General features: G+C 37.4%; 1 protein-coding gene across 1 annotated transcript in view; it reads right to left on the bottom strand.

Moving 5' to 3' along the window:
- The window catches only part of Loxl2 (Lysyl oxidase-like 2), an 81678-nt gene that overhangs the window by 53066 nt on the left and 10640 nt on the right, over positions 1–17972 (bottom strand). The window contains exon 2 of the mRNA XM_090403229.1: positions 5060–5256. Within this exon, the coding sequence (XP_090259355.1) occupies positions 5060–5256 (197 nt within the window). The remainder of the gene's footprint in view (positions 1–5059; positions 5257–17972) is intronic.

The following is a 17972-nucleotide window of genomic DNA, read 5'->3' as shown; positions in this document are numbered from 1 at the left end:
GTCTGAATGGACAGATATCAAAGAGCAGTTTATGTAGGAGTTGAATCCAGAAGAATGTAGGTGACTAGTGGTGTATTACAGGACTACGTACTTGGTTCTCTGTTGTTTAATTTGTACATCAATGATATAGGATTTAATGTGAAACATTCAGTTGTTTGCTGATGAAAAACTGGGAAGAGCGATAGTAAATGAAGGTAATATAGATAATCCTGCAGATGACTCAAATAGACTAGCAATATGGGTAAAGATTAATACTACCAGGCCATTGTGGCCAAGCATATGATGATGCACTTGGGAAAGAGTGGGCTCCATCATTATGTGGTTGTTGAAGAACACGTTAACAAGCAAGGGTAGAAGAATTTTTGTTTCCCTTTATGAGGCTGTCATATCTGTCGCATCTGTACTATTGCGTGCAGATCTAGTCACCCAGATTCTATGGGGATCAAGAAGTGGTGAACAGGGTCCAGAGGGGAGTGACAGATTGTGCCAGGTCAATGGAATGATCCCGATGAGAATAGATTGATGGTCTGTGGGTGTCAAAATTTAGCTGATAGGTGAAAAAGATAGTACGTGATAGAACACATAGGTTATAAAAAGGGTAAGTTGACACTGAAGACGTTTTCAGAACATGGCAGGATGGGAGAGAACGACAGGTCACCCATGAAAATTATAAAAGTGTGGTTAGCAAGGGTGTTAGGACTATATTTTTTGCTGGAAGAGAGTGATGAATGGGTTGCCAGAGGTGGTTGGGAGTGCTTCGTCATTGAATGAGTTTAAGGAAAGGCATGATAGATATTATGTGTATAATGGCTAGTGTGAGAATAAATGGATCTCCCATGATGAGGCTTCTGACTCCATGAAGATATCTGTATAATAATAATAATATAGTAATAATAATAATAGACCTATGCAAGTTGTCTTTTGCAGTCTGCTTCACCTTACTATATTCTTGAGTATGATAACAACTAATGTTTAACTGCCTATACTAATTTCGGAAAGTGTTTTCTTGCCTGTGGAACTTGACATCTTTTTTATGAGCTGTAATCAAGGACGGAATCGTCACGATAAGACCAACGCTTTAGGAATATTTTCATACCAACAATCGCCAATCGCTATGGGGGTGTTCCTTAGTGGCCACCTTAGAGGGCCAGGAGTATATACCGTTGGAGGACCTGAAAGCTAATTAATTCAATTTGAAGGCATGCAGCTGCCCAGAAAGATAAGTAGAGCTAGTTAGGTAGTATTCGTCATTCTGCCGTTCTTATTTTTCAATCTCTGCGTTTCTAGCCATCATAGTAAATGACAGGATGAATTTTTTTTCTGTTTTGCAGATTATCCAATTCTAGATATTATCCATATTATTTGCATTCTGCATGTTACTTGCTTTATACCAGTGAGAACAACTGTCCGTTCAGATTATGTGGTTGACGGGACTTGAACCAAAAGCGGGAGTAAGATCAGATTTAAACTTGCTAGGTATTATCGATATGATAATACCTAGATAAGATTGCCAATAAGAAACTGACCTCAGTCCGACGAGGTATTGAAGATGTAGATCTCGTTATAGGATCTGCTTCATAAGACGGCTTCTGTAACATTTTAGCTGTGGGGAGAGGGAACAATATTATTGATATGGCGTCATTTCTGTATAGAACGTAGAGGAAAAAAAAAAAAAAACTGGAACCACCTGAACAAAACGAAATATTAACTGCTTTCACAGAAAACCAGTACTTTCGCATAAGATTTATGGAAATATCACGTTACGGTTTTCGCTAGGCGCGCGTTTCTCAACCTTCCTAAGCCCAAGGACCAGTAAAATGCGGAAAACAATTCTACGGACCAATAAGTTACAGAAGCGTAGCTCTGGGTGTGTGTGGGGGGGGGGGGGGGGGATCCGTCCCAGGCGGCCTTTTGTGGTGTTTAAGAAACTTTGCCATACTGTCTGTAAAACAACAACTGAGTTATGAATTAGACTTCGCCGATGTCATCGACGATTTTGCGAACAGAAAAGCAAGAAAAATAAATTTAAAATGTTGGGATTAAAGTTTTACTTCAAAAATAAACATAGTGTTTTTAATTTATTTTCCTATACGTCGTTTTCACTTTTTGCAATTTTTTTAAAACCCTATGTAGGAATTACCAACATTTCGGAAAAACTGTGCCATTTATAACATAAAAAATCTGAAAGCATGTTTTGAATACATAAGGAAACATAACTAAATTGGAAGTAAACGATTAAAAGTGTATCATCATTCAACAAAGTTTTAATTTTTATTAAACACATAAATAATATGATATAATTATGTTACTACTTACTTTTAATGAGATGGTTGAGCTTCTCGGCCCTTGCAGAGTTGCTGGATATCTGGCTCAATATTGATCAATTTCAGTCGAAGAGTCAGCACACACACAATAAGACGATTTCTGTATTTTGTTTTTATTTTAAGGAGCGATGAAAATCCTTTCTCACAAAGATCGGTTGTAGAAAACTACAGGACGATTTTCAATGCTTCTTCAGATAATTCGGGAAATTCATTTCTCACTGAAGGGGAGATCCAAAATCTAGCCAAACCAAGATTACCGAATTGTATTTTAAGTCCACTGTCACTTAAAAGCTCAATTAACTGTTCTTTTTTTTTTTTTTTTGATAACGAAAGGTCGTTCTCGTGACTGCAAGCCTGAAATGGGTAGCGAAGCCACAGAAATTTCTTATAAAAGTTATTTGGAAAATATATTTCAAAATTCCGTTCTTAAAAGGTGAAAATTGTCTGTCTTTTACATAATTAATCCATAAAACCAGTTTTTTCTTGAATGCCTTTATTTTGTCGTAGGCATCAAGAACAGTTAAAGAATTTCCCTGAAGGAAGTGATTTAGTTCATTTAATTTCGAAAAAATGTCTGAGAGATAGGATAGTGTTAATAACCATGCTTCGTCAACAAGGAGTGATACAAAATCAGAATTACGTTCATTTACAAATAATAAAACTTCGTGTCTTAATTGAAATAACCTTGTTAGTACTTTGCCCCTGGAAAGCCAGCGAATTTCAGAATGAAGCAAAAGTCGTATATTCACTGCCTATTTCATTGCAGAGTACTGAAAATAACCTGGTATTTAATGGTAGAGCTTTAGTAAAATTAATAAGCTTTACAGCGTTGTATAGCACAGTTTTAAATTATGGTGGCATTCCTTTGGAGGCTAACGCTTCCCTATGTACTCAATTCATATCCGGAGCTACTTCCTTGACCATAGTAACAACCCCACTATATGCCTGCCTGTAAGGGCTCGAGCTCTGTCCAAACAGAAGCCTATACATTTTTCCCACTGGATCTCTTTGTGTGTTATGTAATTATTGAGAGTGTGAAATATTTGTTCTTTAGTTGTTCGGGATGACAAAGTTCCACAAAACAGAATATCATCAGGAATGTTGTAATCATGCACATATCTTACGTAGCATATTAACTGTACATCATTTGTAACATCAGTAGTCTCGTCTATTTGTAACGCATAATAAGAGCTCTTCTTAACTCTTTCGATTCACTGAGATTTTACGTCACCTGCCATATCATTAATTCTGCGACCGACAGCGTCATTTGAAAGAGGAATCAAATCAACATCTTTTAGTAACTTGTTGCCAAACATAGTTTTTACTGCATCTTTTATAGCTGGAAGTAGCAAATTTTCCCCGATAGAACGAGATATAGGATGCTTCCAGTGCCTTGCTATTAATGGAACCCATGGCCGAAACTATATCTTTCCCATGATTTAATGTCCCTAAGCGTCGCTGAAAAAATTCAATTGGCTTATTTTACATATCACAATGTTTAGTATCTAAATGTCGTCGGAGTTTCGCAGGTTTAATGCACTCGTTCGACAACACAAAACACATTGAGGTTTCTGTTCACTTCCATCTCCACACCAAGTAAACCCGAATTCCCAATATGAACTGTTGTTATATTTCCTACTGTATTTTTTCTTTGAACTGCTTGTTTCCTCTACTTTAATGGTATCAGATTTACTCGCCGTTACAATTAGGGTTAGCATTACCTGTTTCATTTGCTCTTCTTTTCAAAGTCCTAGTTCTAAGCCACTTTTCTATTATTAAAAAAATTTCCGAAAAATATATAAATACTGGGGTTAACTCACGACACACTTTGTCCAAGTGGTACTTGGACTGAGTCTTGGTTAAAGGAGGGAAACCTTCAATAATCAATAAACAACAAGCAATTGGTTGAAATATGGATAACACATGTTCACTTCAAATCTGACAAAACAGCAAGGGAAGGCGGAAGCAATAAAACTATATTGTTGTTCCCTTCACCCCTCTTTTAGTATTCGTCATTCTGCCGCTACAAATTTAGCGGCAGAATGACGAATAATAAAAGAGAGGTGAAGTTAACAGCAAAATAGTTGTATTGCTTCCGCCTTAGAACATTCTGATGCTATTTGTTGGTTTTTTTAAGTCTCCATTTGATTTCAATAATTTTTACTTATTATTCAATTTTAATTTTTTTTGGATAATTAAAAAATATATATATTTATTTAATTAATTTAAGTCTGCTGCGGACCACCTGTCCCATCGTCGCGGACCCCAGGTTGAGAAACACTGCGCTAGGCTATTTCGCAATGTTGCCGCTAGATTGCAGCATATTATGCTAGCACGCAGCTAGTAGTTGGTGCGATAATTCCGAAGTTCGGGAATTTCCTGGACCAACCTCGTGTGCGATCCAACGTTGCTGGAATCAGTACCTGACTGTGGATTTTAACAAGAGATCGAAATCTCTTAATACAGAATGCCCTAAACCCAACTATTAAAAAAATAATAGTAACTGCATGTAGTTCTCCGTTTCATGCAAAATAGCTGGAAAATTAAAGAACTTTGCCAACGTTTGGTAACCTGCTCCTCTGAATGAATGAAGACGCAGATTCTTTCGCTGAAAATTTTCTTAAGAATTAAAGTTTCAGTTTGTATCGCTGCATGTTGTTGTACTTTCTTAAGATAGGATATAAAATTGTCATGAAATATAAGTAACTTTTACCACACAAGTAAACTCGACTTACTCTGAGCTTTTTTTTATCAGCAGGAGACACCAGCAATGGTGCTGGCGATAATAAAGCTTTAGTCGAGTTCTTTTCTTCGCACACAACTCCCGCTGCTTCTGTCTGGGTGCAGTCATTCACGCCCCATCCATCAAATCGACAGTTTTCAAGACGAGCTTCGTTCCCCTCGCAATAAATATTGTCCATCCATAGGATTCCTAAGCAATTCAAAAAAAAAAAAAAAAAAACGGGACTGATTATTATCTGATACTTACATATTAAAAGTCAGCAGTGCAAGTCAAAATATTTTATCAATTTTTTTCTGTTCGGTCAATATATTTAATTCTCTTAAATATCACAGCAAAATTTTACAACAATTTTCTAAGCCCAATTAGCAGTCAGAGGATCATTAGAGCGTTCTAATGCTTATGCGACAAGCTTCAAAATATAGCAAGCAAATATCTGTGTAAAATTAAATCGAATCCTTTGATTTCGCCTGAAGATAATGAGTATTTGCATGCAAACTTCAAAGCGGAAATTGTGGGTAAAAGATAAAATTTTCTGTAAACGTTTGTGAGAAGAAAAGTCATTGAAACAAACAAACAAAAAAAAACCTTTAATTATGGAAAAGACAGCACGAATCCCGTCTAGGGTGTACAGGGCTGCAATTGATGGCGACTTGTCTCGGAGGGAGTTGTAATGGTTTTCCATCATACAAAACAGATGGCGCGAGTGAACAGCGTCTTTTCTTTGCGATCAGCAGGTATTGATAAGGTTTGAATCCTGCTGTAGGTATGGGTGTCTGTGAATGTTCTTAGGTGGAAATAATTTTAATCGCCTTAACCCTTAGTGCGCGCACACACACACGCTACACGTGAAACCTTCGTGCCTTATCAAAAAGGAAAAGAAATTAAACAGAAAAATACGTTTTGGGCTTGTTTATCAATATCATTTCTTATCTCCTGATGGAGATTGTTGGAAATGCAAGGGTTTATCATCACAGAATCTCGATCCCCCCCCCCCTCTCTCCTAACTCATAGTACATACGATTCAGTCCCAATGGTGGGCTTGTAGATGATGTTGCTTTAGTGTAAACAGCTAACCAGGCTTTGGAACTAAATTCAATACTCAGTTCATAATTATTTTTCGCAAACATTACTTTCGATGCCACTAAAAATTTTCTTTCTAACTAATTTTAAATTAGGAAACTGGTGTTTTGTTCCATGTTGCAGAAGGCTCAGAAAAGCCGCAGTTGAGGATTCTCAGACGAGAGAATGACAAGGAATGTTACGCATAATATCGCAGTCATAAATTTGCTCCTTAATATAAATGTGTGCTTGTTATTTCACTTTTATTCCGCTCATTTCATAAAAATAAAAATCGAGAGCTATTATATTTTTATTTTTTTGAAAATTTAGATTTTCCTTACTCTAAAACCAAATGTAACCAAGCCTCCCTGACTTCAAAGCTAAAATGTTAGTAAACAAATCAATTTAGAAATAATTTCGTAGCCATTTCTGAATTGTACATTTTATTTAAGTGGAGTTTCTTAAACAGAATGGGAGAGGAAAGTTAACAAAGCAAGTGTGCTTTGCCAGGATTGCAGGAAAAAGACTGAGAGGAAGATAAAGGGGGTGTCAATAGAGTGAAATGTGGCTTAGAAGACAAAAATATAAGATCAGATAGTATTAGAGTCTTGACAGATACCAGATTTATTTGGAGGTAAACTATTGATAGGAAGTTGGAAATGATGTAAGTTTTTCTTGTGGTACTATCGTAATATCCCGTACAACCACTGAGGATGCATATCAGGACTTTGATGATATTGTTTTGCTAGTAATATTCATGATGCAACTTAAGAATATATACTAAATAATTATACACGGAGTATTTGTTTTTGAAATGGGCTTCATCATGAATTCAACTCATCTTACTTGGAAACTGATGCAGAAGGACATTTACAAGTACTAATGGATTACATTTCAACTATAAATAAAAACCTATTAAATTAATTAATAACAAAAAAATCCTTTCGCTTCCTCAGCGCTACGTCCATGTCTGGAAATGCTTCGACTTCCAAGTGAAATCCTGAATTTCTCCTCCGTCACTACGGTCACTGTATTATTACGACCGAATGGGAAGTAATGGGGAAGTAGTTCTCTTCCAAGTTCTTTATACCCGTTACATTTGTCCGTTTTCTTTAAAGATGGAATACTTTTTATTATGAAGGAGTTGTAAGTGCTTCTTTTCTCCACTCTTCTTGCTGATAAAAACCACGAGGTTGTCCTTAATTTTGCTCAATGTCTAGTAGTGCTGACTCTGCAAGTATCAACGAAGTTTATGGTTTCATTCTTTTAATTTTGTTTTGTAAATGCACAATGGAATGTTCGAAAATATTTGTCGATATTGCTGTATTTGATTCATGACACGTGATATTCCTCCTATGGAATCATTAATCTCTTATCAAACTGTCGACATAAATTCTTGGTTTTTCACCATTTCTTTATTTACTCTGCTGTCGTGTTTCGCTGGGCGCACGTCTGTATTTAAGTGTTTGAAGATAAGATAAAGAACGCCGCTATCATTCGGTAACGACTTCACTCGACCCTTTTCAGTGTCGGCCTCAGTTACTGAAGAGCCATAAAACGATTATCTTTGGAATCTTGAGAGTGTGCAGTTTAGAGAGTCTGTAAGCCAAATTCACCTTTAATTTATAGTAAAGACCTTGGATTCTAAGATGCTGTCAAACTTAATACGATGCTGACAATCAACTAACCATTGCGCATTGCGTATATTATACAGCAGGGACAGAAACCGAGGCATGTTCAGTTTGCCCCCCCCCCACACACACACACTTAAATTCATTGTAATACATTTCTTGTAACAACTAACCTGAAAAGCTCTGAACGTCAAAATATTCAGTTAAATTTTGGGGAAAACACTAAAGATCTCAGATTAAAATATTTGAATACAGTCATTTCTAGACACAGAACAGTGTGATAGTACACATAGTTACGTTAAGTATGAATAGCTTCCCGTTAATAATTTTCTTCCTAATTAATGTGTTATCTGTTTAGTCTCCAAAATTGTCATATTATGCATTCCACTACTGACAGTATCAATCCACCTAAATGAATGCAAATTGCCAGCCTGTTCAGAGAGTGGAGAGCGCTTCCACTCCACTACGAATAGGTCGTGGGTTCGAATTTGTCTTTAGGTGGTAATGAATTTCATCACTTGGTTCACTACGGCCCTGCTTACTAGAGGCGTTGTTTCGAATGACGGCTGAAGCAACTAACGCTATGAAACTACTGTTAATGTCTATTAATATGGCGGCCTGATTTGACCGCGTGGCTAGCATATTCGCTCTTCGACAAACAGGTTGCCGGTTCGAATCCTGCCATGGATGTTTGTGATCGACATTAGGTGGGACATGAAGTTTATCGTCCGGTATGAGACCACCACCACGCTTATTGGAGGCCTGAAAAATTTCCATGCTGGTCTCTACAGCAGGGTTTCCAGACTATGTCAAAAATAAATGAAAAATACAAATAATAATAATAATAAAATAAAATAAAAACTAAGGTTTACAATCTTTCGTGAGAAGCATTCACATTAAAAAATGGAAAGTGTCTCTATTTGTCTGTAGAGCATCTTCCTCTGACTTGGAAAGACTAGGATTTGAATTCCGTCTTTCCAAGAACCTTTGTGAAGACTTTTCAGATATACGCAAATTCAGTATGTTCTTTTACTCTTACAGCTGTTACAGAACGGTCCGTTCCTTGTGATAATGAGCATTATCCTGATGTAGTAACTGATAATAGACGGCTAAATCGAACAGGAAGTAACGCACTAGTCTGTGACAATATTCAAGATAAAAAAAAAAAGGAGGAAGTTCAAAACCTCTCCCCTCCATGGAAATGTGTGATTGTCTTTAGGTGTCAGATGAATTTCATCGCCCAGTGGGAGACCACCGCTCCCCCTTATTGGAGGCCTGGGGAGGTTTTCGTCTTTCGAACAGATTTTCTGGATTATCTCATCCATAGCCCATCCACGCAGCTAAATAGGCTACGTTCAAAACCTTTTCATAGGTTAGGATTTTCAAAGAGTGCATTATCGATTTATTTTCCATAACTTGACGTACCACTTTTTCCCACTGTTCAAGGGTCGATGTTTTCTGCTTGGTTGTTTTTAGCTGGCACGAGCGAAATTTGGCATGGTCATTCGTTTCATTCGCTATATCTTATCGACAACAGGATCTGATGCATCACTCCCTTTGCTACCCACTGTAGTACTGAACTGCGATTTCATCGATTATACCTCACCTGGCCTGCGCCGACTTTGTTCGCGGAGATGATGTATCTACTCTTCAACCATTAGGCTTCCAGTTCGAATCCTACTGTAAGCATGGATGTTTTGTGAATATTGAGATAGGTAAATGTCCTAATCCAGTTTGAGACCGTTATCACTCTGCTCAACGAAGGCCGAAGCGGCTTTAAGTTCCATGCTTGATCTTTAGACAAGGAAAAGTGAATTCTATAACTTTTAATCCATTCTTGGTACTTTTTTATTTATTTATTCATATGGAGTTCCCTCCCTTTTCTCTCCCGTTCCTATTGGGGCGAGTTGAGCCCCCTCATGGGGGGTTAAGTATTTATGGCTGTAGATCCGTGTGTTCACGGGGCCGGTTTGCCTGCTTGCGGGATGAAAAACCCCAGATAAACTGGGGGAAAAAACCCTGCTGTCCACGCCCAAGACCTGCTAACTTGGCTATGGCTGAGGAAGATCCTTAAGCTCCTCACGTGGGCGATGGGAATCGAACCGAGGACACTCCTTCCCCAGGCATATGGTTCCGAAGCGCAAAGCCACTAGGCTAACCGCGCGGACATTCTCGGTACTAACAGCAATGTATTGGCTAACAGCCCTTCGTAGGTAGGATTCAGCTTATATCTTTAAGGTGAAATTCAGTTGAATGTTAGGCAATCGCGGCTGTATACATATAATTCGGTTATAGCTTTATTATTATTATTATTATTATTATTTGTACAACTGCTAAGGATTGTGCTTGCAGTATTTTAAAATCGTTTTTTTTTGTTTTTTTTTATATGACGTATTTCGAGCAGAACAACAATCCCTCAAAAAAAAAAAAAAAGAACGTCACCCTAAGGCGTGATTAAGATTTATTCTCACGCACTGGTAAACCCCCTGGACTTGCTTCCGAATGACAGAGTAACACATTTAATGCTGCATATAAGCTATTAAAATTATGGATTAGTAGCACAAGCTATAGAGAGAAACACCAGGGCATTGAAAATGGAAATTTACTGCCGATTGCGTGCATACGTAGATGATTCTCTCTCTTCTACCGCCCTGAAAAGTCGCATATTTCATTTCTATCATGAAAGGTACTAAAATGTACAAAAGGTTGCCAAGCATTGGTGCGTGGCGTTGACAAAAAAATCCCAGTAAATAAATAATTAAGTAACTAAAGAAGTCTTAATGGGTGCTTTTTTATATCAGTGTTGTTGCGGATGTTTTTTGTTTCCTCCATCAGACAAACTGATTATTCAATTTACTTCACCTGTGATTAATGGAACTACGAAATAACAAAGAATCTCTCTACGAAATATCTGAACATAACTGGGGTTCGAAATAAATTTCGAGCACAATCTGGCAATGCAAATTTGCTGAGAAATAAAAAGGAACTCGAGTGTTCCCATGCCACAGTCCGCTGTTCTACAGATACAGCTTACTTGCTATTCACAATTAAGTGAAGAGGATAAGCTTCTTCAGCTTCATTCTCACTCAAGTGCGGTTGCTGCAGTGGATCAACCTCCTCCATCTTCTCCATTCCGAGGGCTTGGAGGCTCCCTCTCAAACTGTCCAGCCATCGTTGTTTAGGTGTCTCTTACTTCTTTTCTCCGTTGGCTTCATCTCCAACACTCTCCTTCCCACATAACTATTGTCACGTCGCATAACATGACCAAACCGCCTAAACCTTGATTTTTCCAAGATACTTGAGTTACCTTCATTGTCTCCCGAATCAGTGAATTAAGGGAAGAAAATGCATACACAGTAATACATGCTTGGAGAGAAGTCAACGGACACCATAGTGTGACGAACAAACTGCCATGGCGCCCTCCTTAATATGACGTAAGACCTTTCACCGCGATGACCGCAGCAATCCCGCAAGGCATACTTTCCACAAGTCGATAATCGGAATTTTGGACCATTCTTCTTGTAGGCATGTAATCCTGGGCTGTTGTGGGGATAACGCCCCATTACCCCACACGACGCTCCACTTCATCCCACAGATGTTCAATAGGGTTGAGATCAGGACTCTGTAGAGGCCAGTCAAGTGTGGTTACGTTCATGTCCACAAACCACGCAGTTACAGCAGCAGCTTTATGATGCGATGCATTGTATTGCTGAAAGAGATAATCGCCAGTTCCTTAGAAACGCCACAAAATAGGAAGCATTACATTGCACAGAATGTTCAGATACCTCTCGGAGTTCAATGTTCGTGGCACCACAAAAAAGGCATTCAACGTATCGGCCGACAAATGACGGTTTTTACATATTATCCTTCGTACACCCTACGGTCATGTTTGGTGCTTGTGGTGGATTGTCCACTGCGGGGAGCGGAAATGACTCCCTGCATTTCCATCTCAGTATGGTATCACTGATTGTTGACCTGGGATGACTCAATCTGTCAACTTGCCGAATAGATAAGCCTGCAACGTGACATCCTATCGCAACGCCTCTTTTCAACAGTGTCAGTTCTCTTCTCGGATCCATTTCACCCGGACACAGTTGCACTGACTTGGGAGCATCGTATTCCTCTAATTTATATACCGGCTGCAAACACGTCACTCGTTACATAGTACGGTGCACTTTGCCCATGTGAGTGTCCGATGACTTCTTTCCAAGCAGAGTATATGTAGCGTCTCAGTTGACATCAGGTTGATACTCGGAAATTCTTTAACAGTTATCATAAGTGGAGGGGAGTTTATTTGACAAGCTGCCAACGATGGAGCTTCGGTTTGGATTGCATTGGGATTATGGAAGAAGCTCCTAATGGTAAGAGGTCGGTTCATATGTATGTCTGTTAGTTACGTGCGCACTCGGGCTGGTTTGTGAGCGGAAAGAAACTCCACGAGACCGGTCAGAAGAGTGGTTCCCCATTTTGAATTCAACTATATCTCTTCCTGGCAAAGTCGGAAGTTATTAGAAATCACAAGAATGATTTTTCAGATTTCCCATTCCTCTGAGGAAAATACTTCCAATGTTGGCGTCACTGCTGCTGTATTTAACCTTGCAGTAAAATCGTTACCGCATGGTTGTAACAGTGTCAGGTTAGGATTTATTTTCACCTGCTGGCCTGGTTGGGTGAGTGGTTAGCGTATCCACTCCCCAACTTGTGGGTTCGAATTCCGCCATGGGCATCGATGTATGTTATTGTCTTTAGGTGGAAATGAATTTAATCGCCCGGTGTGAAACCATCTCCCACCTCTTATTGGAAGCTTTAAGTGGCTTAAAAATTTTCATGGTTGCAGGATTTCTGGAGTGTGTGTGTCAAAATAAATAAATAAACATATAAATAAATAAATAAAATAGAAAAAACCTTAGCCCAACCACGGTGCGAATGTACTCTAGGTATACAATAACCTTTCATGGGTGAGAGCAGCATTAAAAAAATAATAAATAAAGCCTCTGCTCGCCACTTCCAAAAGGCACGTCCGTATAACACATCAGTAGCAGGCTAACTAACATGTTTCTTGAATGGTTTCCGTACACTTTTACAGTAAATCGAAAATTTTTATCACTTCATTGTTCCCCCCCCCCAAAAAAAAAGTTTCCCCCTAAATGGAATTTCCCTTGATGGAGAACTCGGTGACTTGGTGTCATCGCGATAAGCTGGATATCGTTTTCTGGTTAAAAAAATCGTCAGAAATTATATAGCATTCGTCTTATGGAGTTTCGACTTTACCTGGCTTCTACCTGCTTTACACTGCGCCGTGCAAATATTTCATTGCCGTGCTGAATTTCTTCCTAAAATAATTCTATCATGTTCTCAGTATGAAAGCGATCTTGAAATTAAAATTTAATTATAACCCTATTTTATCGATTATATTTGCATTATTTTATCTGTTACCGTTATGGAGTTTAGCACTGTTTCGTTTCGGTGTTCTTCAGGCCATAGAAATTTGCGTTTGAACCTTTTGGTTGTAAATAATTCCATTACTTAGTACAATCAGGGGGCTGTACTCGTGTTGACTTTCACAGGTTACATAATACACGTGCAACACCTACCCACAGTACTGCTTTGCACCTCTATTGAAATAGCAAGTTGGAATCTCTCTGTTCCTGATCATGATTGCTTAAAAATTGTTAGAATCAGAACTGGCACACAGTTTTATTGCTTTTCCGATAAATGTTGGAGAATGCAGAATAATTCCGTCTTAACTTCTCAAAGATAGGGTTTAAGAACACACTCATAAATCCATCGAGCTCACACACTTCGAACCGAACTGTACTGAAATATTGCAGACACAAATACCCTCCTGAGCACATAAGCCCAAAGTGGGACTGACGAAACGTTCACAAGAAAAAACTCTTTGTTCCTAATCATACTATAACAAAAAAAAAAAAAATGAAATGATTCATCGCGTAAGCTGAAGGGTTTCAAACTTCGTTCAGCTGAAGCTTAGGATGATAGTCACTGAATTAACACAAATACAGCATTGAATATTGAGGACTCTCTTTCGATGAATCCGACTTCCCCTTTATAATCATAATTTTTTTTTTTATAGTTTATTATTTCTCAAATAATTACATGAATATACTAATATTTAGGCAACAATGCATCTTTTTCTTGCAAAATGGTTCAGTAAGAATTATAATTACTCTTAATATCATTATCATTTGCAGAATTTCTCATTGACACAAGAGTAAAAAGTGTGCATTATTACCATTAATAATAATCATAGTAATCGAGTTTATTATTAATGACTCACAAGTTAAACAATATTACTTATGTTGCAGTTTACATAATAATAATTTTTAAATTTAAATTGTAAATTAAATATATAATTTTAAACTTAAATATATAACTGAAGTATTACTTTCACATTTTCTGTTTACTACTAGAAATCATTACAGAATGTTAAGTGAATAATGTTAGATAAATACTACTACTGGGATGTAACTCAACTGCACTCTCGAGCTTTGTAATTAGCTTATCTGAGGGTGATACTGATTATATATACATATATTTGTTATTGATTTGGTTGCTGTGTTGGAAGTAGGCAGATCTTTGGGAGGTCAAATGGATGATCTGAAAGGTCGGATCAAAGTGAAATTGCCGATATATCCTGTGTTATTGCATCTGTCTTGATGGTTCACGTTCTTTTTTTATTGTGGGCTTCTTTTTGAACTATTTAGGAGGCTTTTTTCTTCACAGTGGCAACCTTTCTATGTCTTCTGTGCTTTTAATTTGTATCGGCTTTGAAGTTTGTGACTTCCTTATGAATATCTTGGCATCTCTGGTCCACAAAAATTGGTAATTTTTTTCCATTTTTGCTTTTCTTGTTTGGTACAACAGATTCTGGTTGAATGGTGTTAAATATTCGGATAGGAAGATTGGTGTGTTGTCTTGCTGTGCGTTCAAGTCCTTGGCAACTGGTTTTTTCTGCCTGCTGGCTTTTATGAGATTGTCTCTTGTGGACTTGCTCTTAAGACGAATTATGACTGGTGCAGGTCGTGGGAAGCCTTGGTTTTTGCTCTTCCTAGGAATCCGATTTACGGTCTGAATGTCGTTAAGCTGTAGGGGGATATCAATTACATGGCCTAATTTTAAAACCACGTCTCTGAGGTTTTCTGTAGGTGCAGTTTCAGGAAGACCGTTTATGACAAGATCTTTTTTATGTTGTTGCTGATTTAAACGTTCGTATTGTAGTTTTAGAGAATGAAGTTCTTGACGGAGTTCGGATGTCTCTTTCAGCAAATTGTGTTGTGTTGCCTGTCTTTTAGTGCGTTAATGCTCATTTTAATGTCTTTTACCGTTTGCAACACTTCTATAACTGCTAAATTATTATGTTTTACCAAATCTTCATATTCGCTAGATTTTTTTGTTATTTGTTCGTTCTGTTTCTTAAAGAGTTCTTGCACAAGATCTACTAAGCTGGCTTTTATAGTCACTAGACCGTTTTCTATTAGTATACTTAGAGAGTTTAAATTATAGGACTCACCTACGTTTTTTTGTCTGTTCAATTCGTCATCTGATTTTGCCTCCGGTATAATCGGCTGCATCGTAGGTGGCTGCCTTACGTGCGTTTCTTTGTTCCTCATGCAGATTACACACTTCCATTCCTCATGTGTTACATCGGGTTCGTACTTATGTTGCCCGGTTGTTTCTGAAAAGCCGGCACATTTTAAGTGTAGAATCCTACTGCATTTCGTACAAGTTATATTATTTCCGTTGGACGATAACTCCTCCAGACATTTGATACACTTCATGACTCACCTTTCTTCCCTTAGGCAGTGAGGCGTGATTATAAAGATGGCGACGTCCTTTGTTCTTCGCTGGTTGTTGACCACGGTCCTCTCTCTTCCCTTTTCAATACTTCAAAATTTGGTTTCTTCTTAGCCGATCTCGTTGAATTTTATATCACTGTCTTCGACGTGATAAGTAGGGTTACTTGGGAGCACTTTCAACTTAAAACAGGAGTTGGAACCACTTTAAAACTATAAAAAACTGGAGCAGCGATATCACCATGCGACCGCCTACACAGCGCCCTCCTGTGTAGGCATACGAATAATAATAATAATAGTATTTTTATGTGTTTACATGGTTATATAATCTACAAAGTGCGTAGATTTAGATGATGCTAATTCATATTTGGTAATAATTATTTTCTATGCAATAAATTAGAACGACAAACCATTCAACACATTTTCTTTGATTATTCTCATTTTTCGATTCGGAGGTGTAGTACCCACTAAATATTAAACTAATCCACCAATGAATAAAAGCATAAAATTTCACGAGGAATTCGATTAGGCTGCAGCAATATTTATAAAATTGAATGTGAGACTGGTTATGTTAAGAAGGCAGAAGTCATATAAAGACTAATGAAGGCAGTGGGCTTTTTTTTTTTTTTTATGAGTAAATTCATGTAGCAGAAAAAAATTGCATCGACCCAGTAAAACATAATTCTTTTTAAGTGAAGAGGAGGACGATTCCAAATTATTTCGTCTTCTTCATGTGACATAAAAAACATGTAAAATGAAATAAAAAAAAAAAGAGGAACCTCCCGAGGCAAGTCCATTCTCTGCATGAAGTTGAGGTCCTACGTTTGGGAAGAGGAGGCAGATGAATTATTGAAATACGCGTCGCTACGGTGTCACTTTCCTTTTATTGATTTAAAGTGTTATTTTTGTTAAGATTTTACATTTAAAACCACCTGTGGTCATTCCACATTTCTGGTCATTTGGTCCCTTCTAATTACACGCGCTATCACGAGGCGTATTTTTTGTTCTTCTTTAAATATGAATTATTACGGCATTTTCTGCTCGCGTGTAAATAAATCGCTTTTCTTTTGACGCGAGGAGGAGGATAGGTACATGCAGTAAGATATTTTTATGGGAATTGATAAATTGAATTACGGCTTCGAATTTTTTTAAATGCGTTTATTTTTTCGCAGAGCTGTTCTTGTGTATACGAATGTGCTTATGAACCACAGCAAGCTTTTTTATGTGCATCTCACTTACGAAAGATTGTAAACCTGTTTTCAAATAAATATCTTTGTGGGCTGTTTTACTTTGAGTCTGGTTTGAAGTATAATTGGGTATATCAAGAACTGTATTTTTACTAGAATAACATTTATGCTGAGAAAGCTATAGGTCAGTGTTGCTTTATGAAAAGTGTTGGGAGTAAATGAATGTTTTTTTTTTTTTTTTTTTTTTGGAAAAGGGGTCGTCTCTTTAAAATTTTGAAAACCACTGCCCTATCATATATTATTTTGAGACTTCATTAATACTGAAAATTGTAACAAATATATTCTTTTGCCCTGGCATTTAGTAAGAATAGCAACGATTAATTGTCGACAGTTATTATCAGCGGTCTTCCATTTACTTCCATTCGCGTTTTTTTTTTCCAATTTACTCTTTCATCGTGATAATTGCGGATACACACAGACATTTTTTGATCTCTTCTACTCTCTTTCTTTAATATAATAATTTTTTCAAGTTTAGTATTTGCTGATAAATATTTTCACGAATACAAATATTTCCAAATATTTATCATTCGTCTTCTGTTTTTTCTTCTATTCTGTTTCCACTTCGAACCCACATTGGTGAGTATGAGCCCGTGGCGAAAGAGGCGCCCGCCACGGGCGCAACTAGGTTTGGGGCGCAAAACATAAAAAATGTAAAAAATAAAAATAAATAAATAGATATAAAAGTCCTCCATTTTATATTGTATTTTTAAATTTCGGCAGTACGCCGCTTTAGACACACAAATTCTGCAACTTATTTTGATGGGGGGTTAATAGTAAGTATTTAACATCTTGCATTTAGTAAAATTTAACTTGTTACATTTAAATTTTTCAGAATTTTTGTCATTTTTGGGTTAGGGGGAGCAAGTTAGACACTTGCGTTGGGTTGGGGGGCATGTTAGAAACTTGCCACAGGCGCTTCATACCCTCGTTACTGTACTGAGTATGAACTTCCTAAAATGTTCATAATATACCTTTTCAACCGAAAATTAATTAATCCGTCTCGTGCAGAGATGAAAAAGAAAACACATATTGATAAACATGATATACCTGGATTTATAATCTTAATTACTTCCACCATAATTCCAACGAACTGAACTCTTAGACATCAGCTATATTATTATTTATTATCTCTAGACTGAGTCCTACTCTTGTTT

This window comes from Typopeltis vanoorti, chromosome 2 (assembly GCF_054136105.1).
Source record: "Typopeltis vanoorti isolate ZY-2024b chromosome 2, IOZ_Tvanoo_1.0, whole genome shotgun sequence".
In the NCBI taxonomy this organism is placed as follows: Eukaryota; Metazoa; Arthropoda; class Arachnida; order Uropygi; family Thelyphonidae; genus Typopeltis; species Typopeltis vanoorti.
Note: the sequence above shows the minus strand (reverse complement) of the source record. Positions and strands in the feature narration are given on the sequence as shown.